This window comes from Eurosta solidaginis, chromosome 5 (genome assembly GCF_040869045.1).
Source record: "Eurosta solidaginis isolate ZX-2024a chromosome 5, ASM4086904v1, whole genome shotgun sequence".
Classification (NCBI taxonomy): Eukaryota; Metazoa; Arthropoda; class Insecta; order Diptera; family Tephritidae; genus Eurosta; species Eurosta solidaginis.
Genome location: NC_090323.1, coordinates 224,761,634 through 224,783,406, shown reverse-complemented (window position 1 = coordinate 224,783,406; position 21,773 = coordinate 224,761,634). Strand labels below are relative to the sequence as shown.

The 21,773-nt window shown below is 37.7% G+C and overlaps 1 protein-coding gene across 2 annotated transcripts in view; it reads right to left on the bottom strand.

Annotated features, from left to right (window-relative positions):
- Positions 1–21,773, bottom strand: part of LOC137252599 (coiled-coil domain-containing protein 102A) — a 76,110-nt gene that overhangs the window by 53,384 nt on the left and 953 nt on the right. For both annotated transcript variants that reach the window (XM_067788570.1, XM_067788571.1), the window contains exons 3-9: positions 6,427–6,620; positions 6,240–6,345; positions 6,086–6,176; positions 5,885–6,023; positions 4,900–4,993; positions 4,697–4,828; positions 4,310–4,624 (exon numbers count right to left, since the gene is read on the bottom strand). In XM_067788570.1, coding sequence (XP_067644671.1) covers positions 4,310–4,624; positions 4,697–4,828; positions 4,900–4,993; positions 5,885–6,023; positions 6,086–6,176; positions 6,240–6,345; positions 6,427–6,620 — 1,071 coding nt within the window. The remainder of the gene's footprint in view (positions 1–4,309; positions 4,625–4,696; positions 4,829–4,899; positions 4,994–5,884; positions 6,024–6,085; positions 6,177–6,239; positions 6,346–6,426; positions 6,621–21,773) is intronic.

Genomic DNA, 21,773 nt, shown 5'->3' with positions numbered 1-21,773 from the left:
AAATAAGCTTTCTAAGCGAATGGAGGAAGAAATATCAGTGCTTAATGCTACGATTGCTGAATCGTCCGCTCGTATCTGTTTTGGAAGCCAATGCGATGAAATTTGAAGAGGACATGGCATGCATTAAAAATATGTTAGCTGGTGTCATTGAACAGAGTGCTGCGCCGGATATCTCCGCTGATGCGGTTGCTTTCGGCATCCCGTATCTTGAAGGTGAAGACTTAAAACGTGTATTTAACCTGTTATGTAAATCTATAGACTTCCATTATCCTCAAATAAGAGATATTTTTCGCACTATACCTTCAAATTCAAATCCAAATAGTGCTATTATTATAAAATTTCACTCGCCTCTCGACCGTAACCGGACCCTGCGAGCTTTTCGTGAGCATCGGAAAAGAACAAAGTCGGCTATTCCCCTAAATCCTCTTGGTTGTGAGGGTTTCTTTCATATTTATGAAAGCCTCTCTAAAGAGAATAGACTTCTGCTGCAAGAAGCTGTCAAATTGCGACGAAATGGGAAGCTGAAGTCAGCATTTACAATTAGAGGTGCAGTGTATGTGAGGTGTAACAGCGCTGCGAACAGCCCGCCAACTGCCATAAGCTGCGTAGACGACTTACATCAGTTTCGCTAGTTTAGTCTTAAGTATTTGCCCTAGTTGTAGTGAATTAATCTTTGTAAAGTAAGCTACTTACTTACTTACTTAATTGGCGCTTAACCGTCTAAACGGTTATGGCCGTCCAACAAGGCGCGCCAGTCGCTCCTTCGCTCCGCCAACCGGCGCCAATTGGTCACACCAAGGGAGTTTAAATCGTTTTCCACCTGGTCCTTCCAACGGAGTGGGGGCCGCCCTCTACCTCTGCTTCCATAGGCGGGTTCCGATAGAAACACTTTCTTGGCCGGAGCATCATCTTTCATTCGCATAACATGGCCTAGCCAGCGCAGCCGCTGCGTTTTAATTCGCTGGACTATGTTGATGTCTGCGTATAGCTCGTACATCTCATCATTAAATCTTCTTCGGTACTCGCCATCGCCAACGCGTAGAGGTCCATAAATCTTTCGAAGAACTTTTCTCTCGAACACGAAAAGTAAGTTAAACTCAGTTATTTCACTTTCTCGATTTATTTACTTTCTTGTTTTCTTAAAGTTGCTTTTCACCTGTGCTGTCCTAGTGTTGGTGGGTAATGATGCGAATAGCATTGGCGATAATAGTCTTGTACTTATGGATATTTTATGCAGTCATCAAAAGGGGTTTAATGTCGTACACTTTAATGCGAGAAGCCTAAATATTGAGAAAATGGATCAGGTTAGGAGAACATTCGAGCAATCTTCGGTGGATGTTATATGTGTGTCGGAGACATGGCTCAGGCATGAGATAAAGGATGCGCACTTTGAGATAGATGGGTATACGATGTATCGAAATGATCGAATGAATAAAAAGGGTGGTGGGGTAGCCATTTACTGCAAAAAATATCTAAAATCGAGCATGGTATCCCATACAGGCGGAGTTACAACTGAGTACTTGTTGGTTCAGGTGTCCAGTCCCCTGTCTAAAGTCCTCTTGTCATGTGTGTACAATCCCAATAGATGTCTTAGTGTAAATGATTTCTTTAACACGTTGTCTGTAGTAGCTGTTGATTATGATGAAATAATAGTATGTGGTGATTTTAATGTAAATATGTTATTCCGTGATATGTATAGCTCCCGCCTTTTAGATGACATGTCTAGTGTTGGTCTTTCTTTAGTAAATTCCTCTGTACCGACTAGATATGGTAATAATTGTTGTCCTAGCCTACTAGATTATTTCATTGTGTCTGATTTGTCTTCTGTCTTAAAGTTCGACCAAATTTCGTTTGTGTCTGACCATGATTTAATTTTCTGTTCATTTGACATTACTTTTGATCGTGGCAATTTAGTTGCGGTTCCTTCAAGTTTTCCTGACTATCGCTCGATCAATTTTAACAATTTGAGTACTGAGATGTCTAGGGTAGACTGGACTTATTGCTGGAGCTTGCCATCGGTAAATGACAAGCTAAACTTTTTAAATAATATATTGCTATCTTTTTATAATGCTCGTGTACCGATGCGCACAGTTCAGCGAAAATCTCGATCATGCCCATGGTTCAACAAAACTGCTCGTGACATAATCTGTAAAGGTAACAAAGCCTATGCAGTATGGAAACGGAATCGCACTGATATAAACTGGCGTTCATATACGAATATACGGAATGTAGCTACTGCAACTATAAAACATGAGAAGCAGACATACTTTCGAAAAATGTTAAATTGTGAACTTCCTAATAATGTGTTGTGGCGTAACTTGAAAAGTCTTCGTGTACATGTTAAAGACAATCCTGATTGCTCGCTCGACCCTGAGGATCTGAATGCAGTATTCGTTAATTATGCTACCTCTTCCAATGTCCCAATCACCCACCCGATACATTCTCCTGTGAATTTTTCTCAGAAATTTGAATTTTGTGCTGTGTCGGAGCATGATGTGGTGAGATGCATTTATAAGGTACGCTCAAATGCTATTGGTGAAGATGGTATTCCTGTAAAATTTATAAAAATTGTTCTTCCACTGATACTGCCAGCCCTGACCCACATTATCAACCACTGCATCACAACCTCGTACTTTCCTGATGTCTGGAAGATCGCATCTGTCCTTCCTGTAGCTAAAACTAAGTCCGCCTGCCGTCTAAGTGATTTTCGTCCCATAAGCATCCTTCCTGCGTTGTCGAAGACCTTTGAGAGATTGTTATCAGAACAGATCCATTCTTATATTGACAAGTTCAATCTACTTTCCCCATTCCAGTCTGGATTTAGAGCAAAACATAGCTGTTCAACCGCAATAATCAAAATCTTGGATTATATTCGGGCGCCTTATGACAGTAACAAGATAACTATATTGTGTCTGCTCGACTTTTCCAAAGCGTTTGATTCTGTCAACCACACGTTGTTGTGCATGAAGCTAAAGTCTTATTTTGGTTTTGGGGACTCTGCCTTAGGTCTCATGAAGAGTTACTTGGGTGGTAGAGCGCAACGGGTGAAGGTGGGATCGCAAGTCTCTAGTCTTAATATGTTATCTAATGGTGTCCCCCAAGGTTCTATACTTGGACCGTTATTATTTAGCCTATTTATTAATGACATATTTACCACCTGCAGGTATGCTCAAATGCATGCTTATGCAGATGATATTCAACTTTATATGTCTGGAACACATGCGCAAGTTTCTGAACTTTGTGCCAAGTTTAATAGTGATTTGTCAGCTATTTCGTCTTGGGCGCAAAAAAATTATCTTTCCCTTAATAGTGATAAATCGTATGTGCTACCTATATCTAAAAGGCAAATTAACTCATCAAATCTACCAGCTTTATATATCAATTATAAGTGCCTTAAGTACGTGTCTAAAGTAAGGAATCTGGGGGTTGTTATTAACCCTAGTCTCTCTTGTGATGATCATATTAACGCTGTTATCAGTAAAGTTTACTAAACTCTACGTAATCTACGAATGTCTTCCCCCTTACCCCACTTGGAATTAGGAAGCGGCTTGCTATACAACTAATGCTACCAATTATCTGCTATTCGGATTGTATATACAGCAAATTAGATTCAAAATCGGCACATAAGATTGATGTCGCCTTTAATCATATCACGCGGTATGTCTTCGGGTTGGCTAGGTATGATCATATATCAGCGTGGCGAACGAGTCTCTTGGGTTGTGAAATATCTAAGTATCTTAAGGCAAGGAACTGTATATTTTTGTGTCGTGTGATTGCTGATAAAATGCCTACTTATTTATATAACAAGCTAACATTCTCTAGATCTGCTCGCATAAATGACTTGATCGTGCCCAGCTACAATTACCTAAACTCTGCAAGACTTTTCTTTGTCAATGATATCCGCATCTGGAACTCTATCGCCAACTCGGTTCGCAATAGCTTAAATAGAAGCAACCTTAAGAATGTTATATTTTCTTTCTTTGGTAAAGTTTATACAAATTAGAATCTGAGTTTAGCTACTTATTAATCTAGTCAATCATTGTTGCTAAATGTCCTTGTCACAATTCTTGTGAAACTTATATATTATCACTTTTATTTCTTTATGTAATAATATATACATTTTTAAGTTTTAAGTTTTAAAAAATTATACTCATTATTATGCAACCATTGTTGCACTATAAAACATCATACAAGATCTTATTGTGCTAATACTGTCAATAAATAAATGAAATGAAATGAAAGAAAGCGACCTGGCAGATAACCGGAATTAAGCTATACATATTTGACATTATTTATATATTCCACTTACCTCAGCTTCATATTGTTCTGCTCTTCTCACTGCATGCCCCAACTCTGTATTAGTTTCAGCTAAAAGTTTCTTCAATTTCGAGTGTGATAATTTTATTTCACTAATTTCTTTATTACGATCTGTTAATTCTTGTTGTAGGGCACGCACTTCAACATCATTCGCCTGCAAGGGACGTCCTTTGCGGTCGGACCGTTCTTGGTAGTCTCGTATTTCAGTACGTAATTTTTTATTATCACGTTCCAATCCAAGTTTTTCCGTTTCCAAACGTTCTCGTTTACCCCACTCTGAAGCATTTTCAGCTTGCAAGCGCTCCAACTAAGAAAATAATGACATAAGTATAGCTAACAAAATGATCCCTGTTTCTTGTTTTTTTTTTTTACCAATTACCTCAGTACGAAGCTCAGCTAAACGTCTCTCGAGATTTTCTCGTGACGCGGTTTCTTCTTGCAAAGAATTATTTATAATACGCATTTCAGCACGATGTTGTTCTTGTAGTGTAAGTAGTTCGCGGACAGCTTCCTATAAGCCGATTTCGATAAATTCGATAAAGAATTAAAAAAATATGAGTTTTTATAAATTGAGTTCATTACTTGTTTAGCAAGACGCAACTCCTCTTGTCGATCCCGAACTTCCTGTATTTCCAAAGACAATTTTTCGATTGTTTTATGTAGTATGTTTTTTTCTCTGAAAATATAAGAGTCGTAAAAAATCAAACTTGGGAGCTGAATTGGATGATGTGATCATCGGCGGGGTCCTTATAAAACCTGAGTCCGTATTATCGTGACAGAAAGGATATAAATTTAATTTCTTTTAATTCGCAAAGGACTTAAATTGGTAAACTAGAATTTAGAGGGGTTTGCTTATCATATATGCGACTAAATAACCCAATTGATTCAAGTAGTTGTGTAGCGCAACACTCTCAGGGGGAAGCCAGCGCAATTTATAGCTTTTCTAACTCAATTGTCAAACTCATCTACCCGTGCGAATCCGGTTTCTTTAGCAGACAAGGCTCTGGCGACCCCAAGTTCCACATGGGATGAGCTCGAGGGTTCAATATGGTCATATCAAAACGTTCCCGAGATGGTCGGGCTTATACCTCAATGGTGCTTGTTACCGGAACGTACCGGATCTATATCCGGCACAAGAACATCAACTTTGATAACCCCAACCAAAACCTTCAGCGAGTGTCTGTATCGTTACAACAACAGCACCTAGATTCCCGAGATGGTCGGGCTTATAACTTAATGGTGCTTGTTACTTGAATGTAGCGGATCTATATCCGACAAAGCACAACAACGACAACTAGAATATAGATTCATATCGTTAGGTATATTCGCAAAAGACCTTTACCAACAAATTGAAAATTGTACAGGAGAAACAAAAAACATCTAATTTTTCCATTCACTATATGCAGATAAGGCCTTTTAAAAGAGGCATAACTTCGCTGTTATTCGTTTCAATACTTTCAAACTCTTACTGAGGATGAATTTAATTGTATCCTACCAAAATCTGTGAAAACGGCTGTTTCGAAAAATCTGTTCGATATTGCCTTTGCTAGACATTATAAGAACTTACTCTCTCTCGGCCTGCACTGTCTTCTGTGCTTCATCCAAACGCAATTGGAGCATTGAAATTTTTTGCAGCAAATATTCTTCGTCACAATCGTCTTTTGATAATTGCTGAATCAGTCGCTTTTCCTCAGCCGAAACTTCATCTAATGATATAGCTCATTGAAAAAATTATATTTTGCTTTTAATAACCGATATAAAATCCTACCCAAATCCGCAACATTTTTCGGTACTGTGCCCTTCAGAACATACTCCTCAATGTCCAAATCTTTCATGTCACTGCAAATAGATTTGGTAACCTAAGAGTTCAAAAACAAACAAGTTCTTTATACTTTCTTTGATTGGGCTATATAGTTCCTTACCAATCCGTCTTCACTGTTGACATTTTTTAAGCCATCAGACGAAATATCTGGTGAGCAATTGGCATCACGTCCGTTTGCTTCTGCATCTTCAGCCGCATCGCACATACTATAGAAATGATAACATAATCAAGTACATTTTATTCTCGTACAATGTATTTTTTTTTTTTTTTGATATTTTCCAACTAACCCTGCTTTATGAAATTGATCGGCATGCTTCATCATAAGTGTATGCACTTTTTCCATTTCTTTTTTAAGTTGAGTTATTTGCATCTCGAGGTCATTTTTCTCCCGTTTATATGAATTTGCCTCCTTCATGGCGATGTCGAGATTAGCACGGAGTTGTTTAGCCTCCTCTCGAGCTTTATTGCGTTCGTTGCGAACCTGGACGAAGTTGTTGAAATTTGAAATAGAAATATCGATTTAACAATTTTTGTTTATATACAATCCAGCGTGACCATGGTAAAGTATTTTGGTAATATTTTAGAAGACGGTCTAACGCCGTTTTCATCAAAAATTATAAAACGGGGTATCAACAGACGGGTTTGCCCTCCAATTTTAGAATTTTACTTCTTTCAAAAGCAAATAATCGGTACAGATTTTCATGTGGTTGTTGTTTTGCCGGATTTTGTTACACACACACACTAATGCAGAGAGCTGTTCTGTTCAAAAAAAACTATGGCTTGGTCCCCCGATTTGGACCCTCACGGGGTTATTTTCCCTTTTTTTCATTCGGAGTTTATTCACGGGAGAGTGTGGTTCGGTGCGGAAAAAAATAATAATTTAATTAATTTTGTCGGTGCTTATAATTTCAATTTTTGTGAACTTTTTTGTTTGTGTATTGGATTGAATTGATAATCCTTTTGGAGTGGCTGCGCTTACGGGTGAGTGATCATTGGTAGTGCATTTCTTTTTCAAGCTTTTTAATACATTTTATAATTGTTCATTGGTGAAAATTAATTTTTTCTAAGCTGCCGCGGGCAGCTAGGTAAAAAATTTACAAAATGGGGTCACCGTCACCGGTGGCGTCTTTTTGTAGTTTGGGGCAGGAAAATATGGTTAAAAAAAGCAGACGATTTTGGATGATCGAAATGTGACTGGGTTCTTTGAGCTTAGGAGTGGGGAAGATTTAATTAGATTGGCTGAGTCCAAGAAGAACGAAAATATGGATTTTGGGGTTATAGGTTGTAAAAAAAATTAAATGGAAAAAATTGATTTACAAAATGGCGTTTTGAATGAAAATGAAAATGGTTCTGATGTTTCTGGAAAAAATAGTATAGTTTCTGAAAAAAATGATAATGAAAATATGGATTTACAAAATGGAGTTTCAGTTGGAAAAAAAGATGGCGGTAATTCGGTTGATGTTAATAAGAGAGATACTATTTTATATCCTAATGATTTTAAGGGAGATATGTTTGTTTTGGTTGATACTTCGTCTTCTACTAGTATTAATACTGATAAGTTAACGACAGGGTTAACTCTTTCGAAGGAAATTAAAGATCTTAGTATTAAGGAACTTTGGGTTGATTTATGCTATAGGTAGACCATTGTACAAGGTTACTTTTAAAAATGCTTTTGCTGCTAATACATTTGTTTTAAATAAAAAATTTTCTGATAGAGGTTTAAACCCGTTTGTGCCTAGAACAGCCATTGAAACATATGGTGTTATTAGGGGCGTTCCTCTTTGTTTTTCGGAGAAGGATATCCTTCAAAATGCAGTATCGGCTATTCCTTTGGCGTCGGTACGTTGATTTGTTAAAAAAAAAATGAAAATGGTGTAGAAACTCCTTTAACTACTTTGAAAATTGGTTTTAGTGGTAATGAGATTTGTAAGGAAATAATTGTTGAGTATACTCTGCTTAGAGTAGACATTTATGTTCCACCTCTTAGATAATGTAGTAAATGTGGTCGTTTGGGACACACTAATTTTTCTTGCAAGGGGAAACCCAGATGTTTGAATTGTGGTAATATGAATGTAAAGATGAAAATTGTATATCTGTTAAGTGTATTTTGTGTGGCAATCCAGGCCATTCTGCAAGAAATTTTAGGGCCTGTCCGCAATGGGAAAAGGATTGTAATGTTAATCGTATTAGGGTTGTCAAAAAAAATGTCTAGGAAGGAGGTTTTGGATAAGTATTATCCTAAAAACAATAACCGTTTTGAAATTTTTATGGCAGATGAGGAGGAGTTCCCTGTTATTAATGAAAGCATTGATATCTCACCTGATAAGGAAGATTATATAAATCGTAGCCTTATAAGTCATTCAAGGTTCGAATCGAGCTCAAGGCCAGAACAATAATTTTTTTCTATTGATAATTATTGTTATTTTTTAATTTTTCAAAATTTGAAAAATTGTATTTTGTTTTTGGAATAGTAAGTAGAAAATTTTTCAGACAACCTGCCATAGCTGCGCAGATAGATCCATTTCGAAGGGTGCTAAGCCTTCATCATCAGTACGCTTTAGGCATGCTGCGCTAACCATTTAGCTATACAGCGGTGGTTTGTTTGACTGGAAAATTTGCTGCTTCTATTCCTTTTTTACCAACTATATTTATTCAGTGTTGCGCCATCTGGTGCAAATCACTGATAATGTTGGATTTTTGTTTATTGTCAATTACTGTGCTTGACATTCCCAAGTGCTCATGGTTTATTAACAATTGTTTTTTTTTTTTTTTGTTTGTTTTTTTTTATCGGCATATTTATAAATCATTCAAGGTTCGAATCGAGCTCAAGGCCAGAACAATAATTTTTTTTCTAATGATAATTATTGTTATTTTTTAATTTTTCTAAATTTGAAAAATTGTATTTTGTTTTTGGAAAAAAAAAAAAACAATTGTTAATAAACCATGAGCACTTGGGAATGTCAAGCACAGTAATTGACAATAAACAACAAGAATTCAACAAGTTAAGAAAGTTAAGATTCTAGGTCGAATGGTGAATAACTTAATGAATACTAATGATCATCACTCAAACATTTTAAATGCATCCTCTTCTCAGATTAATTTGTTTAAGTATCTTACAAATATCAAATCTGGTCTACATCCAAAAACAGCTTTAAATCTTTATAAGTCGTTAGTTAGATCAAAATTGAATATGGTATTACTACTTCAACAAATGTGTCTAGTAACTCCTATAAGAGTATAATGACTTTACAGAATAAATTTTTACGCAGGTGTCTTGGTTTGACTCCATCAACTCCGATATATTTATTATATGCGCTTGCTAATAAATTACCTCCAGCAGAAAGGGCACAATGGCTCATGGCCAAGGAACTTATTAAGCTTTTTATTCTTAATGATCCAATAATTGGCTCTATAACTAGAAATCCATTTCTTAACTCCCCATATACTAATACTTATTTACGTCTTCAGGAAATTTTTGACAATCTTGATACGATTAACAGTGGCTCTTTGTCGTCAAATTTAACTATAATCACTAAAAGATTAAACGCCTAAGGAACAAATTTTATCTTCCTATAATTCTCTTATTTATGACTATGTTAATAGTGGTTTTACAGTCATGTTTATGGATTGTTCTTTATCAAATAATAATACGGGATGTGGAATTTATACTTTACAAAATAATGAAGAACATCTTTTTAAGTTACCTTTTAAACCTTCATCTTCTTTTGGTAAAATTTTGGCCATTAAGGAAGCTATTAATATTGCAATAAATAATAATATTTCTAGTTTGGTTATTTTTACAGATAGTCTTACTTGTTGTTTGTCTCTTAGTAATAAAAATACTCTAAATAGTGTAGCTTTTAGAATTCATGATTTGGTTACGGATCATAATTTTAATAGTTGTCATATTGTTTGGACTCCCAGTCATAGTAGTATAGCAGGTAATGAGAAGGCTGATGAATTAGCTAAAAAAGCCATTATTGATGGACCAACTAGAAATGTTAGCATTACTTTCAAGGAAGCTCAAAATTTAATTAAAAGAGATATTTATAATAAATGGTATTCTATTTTTATTGATTATTCAATTGATCATCCAAATCTTTTTGCGTAATTTTTTCCTTAGTGGAATAATTCTCTGTGGTGTAAAAATTTATGTTTTTCTACAACTGACATTAAAAGGCTTAATCGAATATTGACGGGTCATACTTATGACAAGACTTATTTACACATAATTAAGGTGTACAATTCATCACTGTGCAGTTGTGGGGAATTGACAATTATATTCATAGAACTTTTTATTGCAGTAATTATTCTCAGTTAAGAGCTAATTTTAAAATTTTCACTAATGATATTGATTTTAAATCTATATTTCAATCTAAGGACATTACCAAGATCACTCGGCTTTTACGTTTTTATGAAGTATCTAAAATTAAATTTTAATAATCTTTAATATTCGTCATTTAATTATTAAAATTTTTTTTTTTTTTATTTTTTTTAAGCAGCCATTTTTTTTTATTTATTTTATTGTTTTATATTTCAATTGATTTGTTTTATTCCGATACCACCAAGCTCTTTTTTTTTTGTTGGATGTTAAGAGGATATAAGTTTTTTTGTTGGAGAGATTATATCATTTATACTCGGATTTCATTACATACAATTACTTGGATTTGAATACAACTTTCCTGGAATACATATGGGGTATTCCATCCCATTTCGACCAATTTTGAACCCGACCCATTTAGAATTGGCTGAAAGTTTTTCTTCTTTTTCTAGCTTACGAAAGACGTTTTTCAGAATTTTTTAAAATTTTTTCATCCAACTCAAAAAAAGTTATGATTTTTTAAAAAAAACACTAACACAAAATGCTATAACTTTTTCAAAAATTGACCGTCTGGGATCTCTTTTTTTAAATTTGTTTTTAAATGTACTTTTCGGAAAAATACCAATAAATGTTTAGTTTTTTTTTAATTTTTCAGTTTTTCGAGATCTTTCGAATTTCGCCATTTTATTTTTTTTCATAAAAAACCTCAATCAATTCTGCAATCATCCCCACTAATCCCGGAGTTGGCCGATTTTTTTATATTTTTTTTTATTTAATTGAAAAAAAAATTTCAAAAAAAAAAATTTTTTTTTTATCAATTTTATTTATATAACAAAAAATTGTAAGCAAATGATTTTTAAGTATTCTTTTCTTTATAAATTATGGTACTCTACGATTAAAATGACTCGCTTTCGCTGTCCAGCAACTGCACTAGGCCGGTATACACATACATTCGTATTCAATACTTACCTACGTTTATTAAAATAATTTCATCGAAATATCATGGCATCAAATAAACAATTCGATCGATGTTGCAATCCTTTTGAGTTAGTCTCATTATAAAAAAATTGGTTTGCGTCCAGCGACTGACGCTATGAAAGTAGTGTTAGGATTAGGTGATTATTATTTATTATGCAGTTCATGTCGTAAAGAAACTTCGAAAATAGTTAAGCAACCCGCAAGTAACAGTTATGAAAACAATTATCAGATTGATAGTGACAGTAACACAGATGATTTACAATCAACCTCGGCATCCCAAGTTAGCGCTGCAACTCAATTACCTGTAATAAACCGTGCTTTACAACTGTTGAATCAATCACCAATTCCATCAAGAAGGTCAAAAGACAATCAATTTTTGTACAACAAAATAAATAAAATATCTGAGAACTTGAGATGTAATACATGATATAAACAACATAAGCAGTCATCAATTTTAAAGTAATATTTAAACAGTATTGAACCAAACGCTTGAGAAATTGACAATAAAGCAAATTAATAGTAGATAAAATATGTATATACAGAATAGAATTTATACAGAATTTCATTACATACATATAAAAATAATGATCACAACGCAATTTTGCAAACAAGTTTCAAGTAACTGGTACTTCAAATTGGAAACAGAGGGTTGAACAGTATATCACGGTTTAGCGTTCTTTGCTTCATTTCGAATTACAAATTTAATGTAGTTAAAAGGTATTTTTTAATACCAAGAAACGAGTCGCAGACGTCTAAATTTTTTCAGTGTTTATTAAAATCACGACATAAACAGTGAAGTGGTTCGTGCATTTCCTAATTCGACCTGCATGTAGCTACAAAAATTGATTGAAAATGTCTAGATGGCCTAAAGGAACGTTAAACTTAATTTCGCCAAGCAAAAATGGACTATTTATTGACCCTCTTATTAATTTAACAATAAATAAGACTCCAAGCATCTCCCTGCGGCTCTGCAATGTGGGCAGCTGTATTAGTTTTAACCGGCTGCAATAGGGGGGAAGATTTTTCGAAGGATCCCATGGTAAGTGTTTTAAAGCGAAAAGCAAAAATTGTTTCTGGTCCGATTCCAGCTTGTCAGAATGAACCTGATAACGCGGATTCCAAATTATTGAAGCATATTCCAAAGTAGGTCTGACCAATGATGTAAAAAGAGTTTTTGTAACGTATGGGTCATTAAATTCTTTAGACCAACGTTTAACAAAAGCCAAAGTACCTTTAGCGCTATTCACGCAAGATTCAATATGAAGTTTAAAATCGAGTTTTGGGTCCATAGTAACGCCTAAATCAATAAACTTAGTGACTTGCTTGATTACATAGTCGCCAATAACATAATCATGGGATTGGAAGGACTTCCTTGTAAAACACATGAACTTACATTTAGGTAGGTTTAGTGACATGGCGTTTACATTACACCAGTCATCAAGACTATTCAGATCAGCCTGAAGACATGCCCTATCCACGGGTGAGCGGATAGGCATTACAAGTTTGACATCATCAGCGTACATCAACGGCTTGCAGCTCTTCAAAACACTAGGAAGGCCGTTAATGAACAACAGGAACAAAACCGGACCAAGATGGCTGCCTTGAGGAACACCAGAAGTTACGTTTATGAACCGAGACCGACAATTATTAAATATAACTGTTTGTTTTCTTTCCTTCACATAAGAAGAAACCCAAGAAAGAAACAAAGGAGGAAATCCTATTCGATCAAGTTTGAGTAAAAGTATAGAATGAGAAACTTTATCAAATGCCTTACTAAAATCAGTATAAATAACACCAACTTCACAATTAGTCTTAAAACTGTTGGATACAAAGGTTGTAAACTCGAGCAAGTTGGACACCGTTGATTTACCCTTGCAAAAGCCATGTTGTGAAAAGTCAATTAATGAAGATACTCTAAAAGCAATCTGTTTTGTGATAATCAATTCAAATAGCTTAGGAATAGTGTTGAGTTTGGCTATTCCTCTATAATTTGTAACACACGTTCTGCTTCCATTTTTATGCAGTGGTATAATGAATGATTCTTTCCACTTCTTGGGGAATACCCCTTGCTTCAGGGACGCATTAAACAAACAGGCTAGAGGTCGATATAAGTATCGAGCACAAGATTTCAGCACTACCGACGGAATTTGATCCGGACCACTAGAGTAAGTAATTTTTAGATTTTCCAGATGAGTTAAAACATCATCCGTACATATATATGGGACTACCTGGGAATCCAGAGGAGACAATCTGAAAGGATAATTCGATGGCGGGTAATCATAGGTGTTTGAATAAGTAGATTCGAAGAAATCCCCAAACATGTTAGCAATTTCGAAGCTATCGTTGGAAATCTGATCATTTAGCTTCATTGTAGAAGGAAACCCTTTTATCTTCCTTTTTGAATTCACAAAGCTGTAAAACGACTTAGGATTGACAAAAATTTGGCTTTTAATCCTACTGATATAGTTCCTATAACAAATTCTGTTCAATGTGTTATATTTGTGACGTAAAATTGAGTAGGCGGCATAGTCAGTCATTGATCCAGAAAGTTTGTAGCGTTTGAATGAACGCGTCTTCTGATTTTTCAGGCGTTTCAATTCTTTAGTGCCCCAAGCCGATGATGATATGGCAGTGGTTTCGGACGTAGGTATGCATTTTTTAAATATTCCGTATAGTACATTATTAAAATGGGATATACTCTCTTCAATATCCCCATCGTACTCAGGCCAATTTATTCTCGATACTTCGAGTATTACTTTAGACCAATTGGCTTTTCTAAACAGAAACCGGTGAGGGGTCTTTCGCACTACGTTGGAGGAACGCTCAGATAAATTATGAGATTCCATAAACATCGCGACAGCAGGAAGATACACATCTTCAGGCAGGGCAAGGGGATCGCATCGATTTACAAAACAATTTGAATCGTCTGAGAAAATTAAATCCAAGCATTTACCGAATTTATTCTGAATGTTGTTAATTTAAAAAAGTCCAACATCTGCAAACTCGTTTAGGAAATCATAGTCGATAGCGCGAGAAGAAGTAGGGACTAGCTTCCCGTCGATAAGACTCCATGACACACATGGCAGATTAAAATCGCCAAGTACAGTGACAGAATCACAGGCCCTGGCAGTGCCGCACACAGATTTTACTATTGAGGAATGATTCAAATATAAGGAAATTTCAGATTGTGGGGGAATGTAGTTGGCTATAAAATATTTGTAGGTTGAGCAAAGTTTTACTCTCACACAAAGAAGCTCAGCATTCTCAAAGTCAGGAAAATGTAGTTCCTCCACGGAAAGCCTAGTGTTAACGTAAAATTAATATTTGAAATACAATTAAAAATTCAATTACATCTTTTTATAGGGAGGAAAATTGAAGATGAAGTAAAATTGAAAGTTCAAAATTTTTATAAAGATAATGAGTACAGTGCTCTGATGCCAGGTATGAAAGACTTTGTTTCAGTTCGAATTGACGATGGTAATCGAGTGCACGTCCAAAAAAGACTTGTCCTGTCTAACTTAAAAGAATTATACCAAAGTTTTCGGGAAGTAAACGCTGCAGAGAAAATTGGATTTTCGAAATTTGTTTCTTTTCGCCCTAAACATTGTGTGTTAGCAGGGGCAAGTGGCACACACCATCTGTGTATGTACGATCCATCAAAACATTAAATTGATAATGCTTGGTAAATATCAAATGTATTAATAATTATAAATGAGTAAATTTTCATTTAACTTGATCATTTCAGGTGCAAATATATTTCTTTAACGAGAAATGCAGAAAAGCCCGTTCAACACTATAGCGATTGCTTGAGCATGATTATATGTGAAACTCCATCGTTTCAATGTTATTTGGGTAGATGTAATAACTGTCCAGGGGTAGATGAATTGATTAATATTTTACTGACATGTTTTGAGAACCACGAAATTGAGAATATTACCTATAAGTATTGGATATCAAAGCCGAGAAGCAGTTTAGAAACTTTTATTAAGCCTAAAGAAGAATTTGTTGAAGATTTTTGTGGTGAATTAAAAACTCTTCTACCTCACTCATTCATCGCCAAAGAACAAGCTAAATTTTTGAAAACGTTGAAACATTAAAACCAAATGAATTTATTATTATTTGTGATTTTGCAGAAAATTACGCATTCGTAGTGCAAAATGCGGCATCTGGTTTTCACTGGAACACTAACCAGGCAACAATTTTTTCGGTAGTAATTTATTATAAAGTAAATGGCTAACTTGAACACAAAAACTTAGCAATTATTTCAGATTGTAATAATCATGATGTCATTGCTGTTCATGTTTTTATTAAAATAATTACTGATTATGTGAAGATTTTTCCTGAACGTTGTGACAAGATTTATTATTTTTCTGATGGAGCTTCTCAACAATTTAAAAACTTCAAAAACTTTGTAAATTTATATTATCATGAAGATGATTTTGACACTCCTGCCGATGGCACTTTTTTGCGACTGCTCATGGCAAAGGTCCGTGTGATGGTATTGGTGGCATTACCAAACGATATGCAGCAAGAGCAAGTCTCCAACTCGCGGTTGATAATCAAATAACGACACCTGAAGGACTTTTTAAATGGACTTCTGATCCGGACAACTTGCCAAACATTACAGTCAAGTTTTCCCCAGAAGATGATTATAATACAGCAGTAAAAGATTTAAATGAAAGATTTTTGAAAACAAAATCGATTACAGGAACTCAACAATTTCATTGCATAATTCCTGACAAAAATGGTTGTTTATATGTTAAAAACTTTTCAAATTCAGAAGAACAAAGAATTTGGAAAATATTTAAACACCAGAAAATAAATTCATAATTTCTTACATTATTTTTAGAAAACTTACATGTTTACTGCGTCAGTCATTGATCCTGGTTATTTTAATCGCAGATTACCATAATATATAACGATAAGAATACTTAAAAATCATTTCTTACATTTTTTTGTTATATAAATAAAATTGATAAAAAAAATTTTATTTTTGAAAAAAATTTTTTTCAATTAAATAAAAAATATATAAAAAAAAATCGGCCCACTCCGCGATTAGTGGGGATGATTGCAGAATTGATTGAAGTTTTTTATGAGAAAAAAAAATGGCAAAATTCGAAAAATCTCGAAAAACTGAAAAATTAAAAAAAAAAAACGGCGATGGTTACTAGGACATGTTTCTGAATTTCACTTCTTCATCAGCTAGCTTTTCGGGAGCTGAGCGGTGAACTCGAATCTCCAACATTCATATCAGTGCAAGCCTTTAGCTGCTAAGCCATATGAATGTCCCGTTGTTCGCTGTACAATTGGTCTCTAATATCAATTACAAAAACCATTGTATAAAAGCAATATGAGCAAAGCTCGCTAATTAAATACATATAAAAAAAATAAACTTTAAAAATTTGTTTGTATTTTTTCCGAAAAGTACATTTAAAAACAAATTTAAAAAAAAAATCCCAAACGGTCAATTTTTGAAAAAGTTACAGCATTTTGAAAACAAAAACGGTGTTTTTTTTTAAATTCATAACTTTTTTTGGTAATAGTGCAGTTTACGGTACCCACGGAAATTTTGGGCCAAAATTTTCGAGTGAGGTATCAAAAGACGCGTATTCACGTCTAGATCAAGAATCCGAAAGCGGAAGTTAACTTTTTTTACCCGTTCAAAAGATATTAACGAAAAACCGAAAAAAGACCCGCGGGTCCCTCCGAAACCGGGGGTTGAATCCACAGTGTTTTTGCGCAGAACACCTTTCTGCGTTGGAGGCCTTCGGCCGCGCTTATAAAAAATAACCCTGGTCTACGCCATGCTAGGTTGTTGTTGTTGTTGTTGTTGTTGTTGTAGCAGTGCTTCGCCCCACCTAACAGACGCGACCGATCACAAACTGTCATCAATATCCTCTAACGGGAGTCCAAGGAAACTTGCTGTTTCAACAGGGGTGGACCATAGGGAAAGGGGTGTTAGAGGCGTTGGTTCCACATTACAATTAAAGAGATGGTTGGTGTCATGTGGGGACACATTGCAAGCGGGGCATACATTTTGTATGTCGGGGTTGATTCTGGATAGGTAAGAGTTTAACCTGTTACAGTATCCAGAACGAAGTTGAGCCAGAGTGACACGCGTTTCCCTGGGGAGTATGCGTTCCTCTTCCGCAAGTTTTGGATACTTTACTTTGAGTACTGGGTTCACCGGGCAATTCCCGGCATAAAGGTCCGACGCCTGTTTGTGGAGTTCACCAAGGACCTGCTTGTGTTTTTTCGCTTCATACGGCTGTGTTCTCAGATGCCGTATTTCCTCAAAATGCTTACGGAGATGACTCCTTAAGCCCCTAGGCGGTGCTGGCTCGTCAATCAGATGTCTGTTGGGATGCCCAGGTTTCTGGGTATTCAACAGGAACTGTTTGGTCAGCATCTCGTTTCTTTCCCTGATGGGGAGTATTCTCGCCTCATTATGTAGATGGTGTTCTGGGGACATAAGAAGACAGCCCGTGGCAATTCTGAGAGCAGTATTTTGGCAGGCCTGTAGCTTCTTCCAGTGGGTAATTTTTAGGCTTGGCGACCATATGGGTGACGCGTAGCACGTAATCGGCTGGCTAATTGCTTTGTATGTAGTCATGAGCGTTTCTTTATCTTTTCCCCAGGTACTGCCAGCAAGGGATTTGAGGATTTTGTTACGGCTCTGAATTCTCGGAACAATTGCGGCTGCGTGCTCACCAAAATGTAGATCCTGATCAAACGTCACACCCAAGATTTTGGGGTGTAGGACAGTCGGTAGCGTAGAGCCATCGACGTGGATGTTCAAAATGGTCGACATTTAGGACGTCCATGTTGTAAATAAGGTCGCGGAAGATTTAGTCGGTGATAATGCCAGGTTTCGCGAGGCGAAAAAACTGGAGAGATCAGGGAGGTAGCCGTTTATTTTATTGCATAGCTCATCGATCTGTGGGCCTGGGCCTGTGGCCATTACTGTGCAGTCATCGGCGTAGGAAACGATTGTGACTCCTTCCGGTGGTGAAGGTAGTTTAGATATGTAGAAATTAAACAAAAGTGGGGATAGGACACCACCCTGTGGCACCCCTTGTTTAATTCTCCTTGGCTTTGATGTTTCGTTTCTAAATAGCACCGATGCCTGCCGACCACCCAGATAATTTGCGGTCCACCTTTTAAGACATGGGGGAAGGGTAGACCCTTCCAGGTCTTGCAGTAACGAGCCGTGGTTGACCGTATCAAAAGCTTTTGATAGGTCTAGCGCTACGAGTACTGTTCTATGGTGGGGGTTTTGATTTAAACCGCAATTTATCTGGGTACTAATGGCATTTAGCGCGGAGGTAGTGCTATGGAGTTTTCTGAAGCCATGCTGATGGGAGGCTAGTTGCAAATTTGCTTGGAAATAAGGGAGCAAAATGGCTTCGAGCGTCTTTGCTACTGGCGATAGGAGAGATATCGGACGATACGACTCTCCTATGTTAGCTGGTTTACCAGGCTTTAGTAGCGGGACCACCTTGGCCATTCTCCATTTCTCGGGTATGACAAAGGTGGAAAGAGACAGGTTGAAGACCTGCGCTAAATATTTGAAACCCTCTTTCCCTAGGCTTTTAAGCATCGGCATGGCTATGCCGTCTGGGCCCACTGCTTTGGATGGTTTAGCGCGACCAATGGCGTCCTCAACCTCTTTAGCGGTGATGGTGATTGGTGACGCGCTGAATTTGTGTTTATGTGCGTGTCTGTTGGCCCTCCGTCTAACTTTGTCGACCGTAGAATGCATTATATATTGTCGGCAGAAAGCGCTCGCGCATTTTTTCGCATCCGACAGCACTTTGTCGCCAAAGGCGATGGAAACTTTGTCTTTGTGCTTAGTCGGATTCGATAGGGACTTTACGGTGGACCAAAGTTTACCCACACCGGTAGAGAGGTTACAACCTCTTAGGTGCTCCTCCCATTTCGCCCGCTTGTGTTCATCCACAAGCAATCTGATGCGTTGGTTTATATCCCTTATTTGGGGGTCGCCTGGATCAAGCTGCCTTATAAGGTCACGTTCTCTCGCTAAGTTTGCGGCCTCCGCCGGGAAGTGGGGCCGGATTTCAGGAATTCTCCCGGCGGGAATGAAACGTGCCGAGGCGGATTCAATGACCTTGCGAAAGGCACGCTCCCCTTGGCGGGCATCAGTCGGGATAGGGAGGGCAGCAAAGAGGTTGTCTGTAAAGGATTTATATTCTCCCCACTTTCCTTTTTTAAAGTTTATGAAAGTGCGTTTTTCGGTGACGATGAAGTCGGCGGTACGCTCGAGCGAAACAAGTATAGGCAGGTGGTCGGATGCCAATGATACCATCGGCTGCCAGTTGACGCAGTTTACGAGTTCTGCGCTCACGATTGAGATATCTGGCGAACTGTGACAGCTTCCTACCATACGTGTGGGGGCGTCTCCGTTTATTGTGCAGAACGTCGTTTCTTCTATTTGATCCGCCAACATCTCGCCCCTACTGTCCGCCCGCAAATTTGAATGCCATAGATCATGATGGGCATTGAAGTCGCCTAAAATAATGCGATTGTTTCCAGTGAGTAAGGCTCTAATATTAGGGTGGTATCCACCGGGGCAACAGGTGGCAGGGGGGATGTAGATGTTGATGATTTCTAGGTTTGCATCGCCTGACCGGACAGATAGGCCTTGACGTTCTAAGACGTTGTCCCTGCGGTCATGCCAGGATCAAATATGTGATATTGCACAGAGTGGTGTATTATAAACGCGAGGCCGCCTCCATTTCCGCTCTCGCGATCTTTTCTGTGGACATTATACCCAGAGCAGGACTGCAATGCAGATCGTGCTGTGAGTTTAGTCTCTTGAATCGCAGCAATGCGGATGTTGTGCCGCTTCATGAAATTGACTATCTCCGTAATCTTCCCAGTTAGTCCATTACAGTTTAACTGCAGAATTCTGAAGTGCATGAGGGGAGACGTCGCCACTCTGGGGGTAAGTGACGGGTGACTACGCCTGGGTTCAGGAAGGCCAGGACGCAATTGCTGTTGTGGCCCTGGGACTGGGCGTCCTTGGGCAAGCATTGGGGTACCCGGATGATTTGGGTTTGCGACCTGGCAACATGGCGCGATGAAACCCGCCGAGGGGTTGCCGTCGCGGAGACCAGAACATCTAGGAAAGTGGCACCACCCGAGGCAGGAGCTGCATTGGGCGGATGTCGCAAACATATATATTCTGTGCTGGCAAACGGTGCAAACGGAGGTAGGGACTAAGAGTCTGTTTCCCTGACCTACACGATTGCTGCCGGAAAAGAGGGGGGGAGAAGACGGGGGCAGGGGCTGTTGCTCAGCATTGCTTCCGACTCTACTACGAAGATTGTAGTTATGAGTGGTAGCAGCTGTTTGAGTTGTTGGCGCCGTAAGGCGCGAGCAGCAGCGGGTACTTGTTGTGGCTTGCTGAGCAGCGGGGCTGCTGGAAGGTAATGGGGGGGCGCTTAGACGTAGACTACGGGACGCCCTTGGGCGTGAACAGCAAGGAGCCACAAAAGATTTATAAAAGTTACGTGGACGTCGGGTTTTGGGATCAAGCCCAGAACAACCTGTCCGATGCAACCATCCCTTACACGAGACACACTGAACAGAGTATGACCGTCCTAAAAAGATTCTTTTCCGGCAGATGCAGCAAAACCATTTCTCAGGACCGAGGTCAGGAGACGGACCCGGATTGGATTCGATACCTTCCCGGAGCAAGAGAATATGGAGCAGTCCTGCTGCAAGGAGCTGCTGGGAGGATGACAATTTGTGGGAGGGACGAAACAAATTAAATGGGGTTACACTGAAATGACAGTCCTTGGTCGGGAAAAATCCCGAGTCGCTCCGGTACATAGAACCGACTGCCTTGGGAAGCTAGGTCCAGGTGTGTGGTATAACCGTGGCTACCGCCTCGGTGATGCACAATTTTTTTTGTTGGTACCCACAACAACAACCACATGAAAATCGCCAACTTCAACTGCAAATATCTCGGGTCAGAGATAACATTTTTCTTTTCCGCCTTTGGATTATATTCGGGTTCAAAATTGGTCGAAATGGGATGGAATACCCCATAGACACTTGGATTCGTTTACCTACAATTATTTGGAATTGAATACAACATTCTTGGAATATATTTGGTTTATGGAGACTTAGTTTCTCTGCCATTGATTTATAGTTCAAAAAAAAAAAAAATACCTTTGGACAGAAATAAAACTGTTTACTTCCGCTTTCGAATTCTGAGGTCGTCTTGTAAAATGTTACCATAATTTTTTGCGAATTTAAGGAATATAATAATATCTGTGGTCATAAGCGATAATCGCACAAGGACATGTA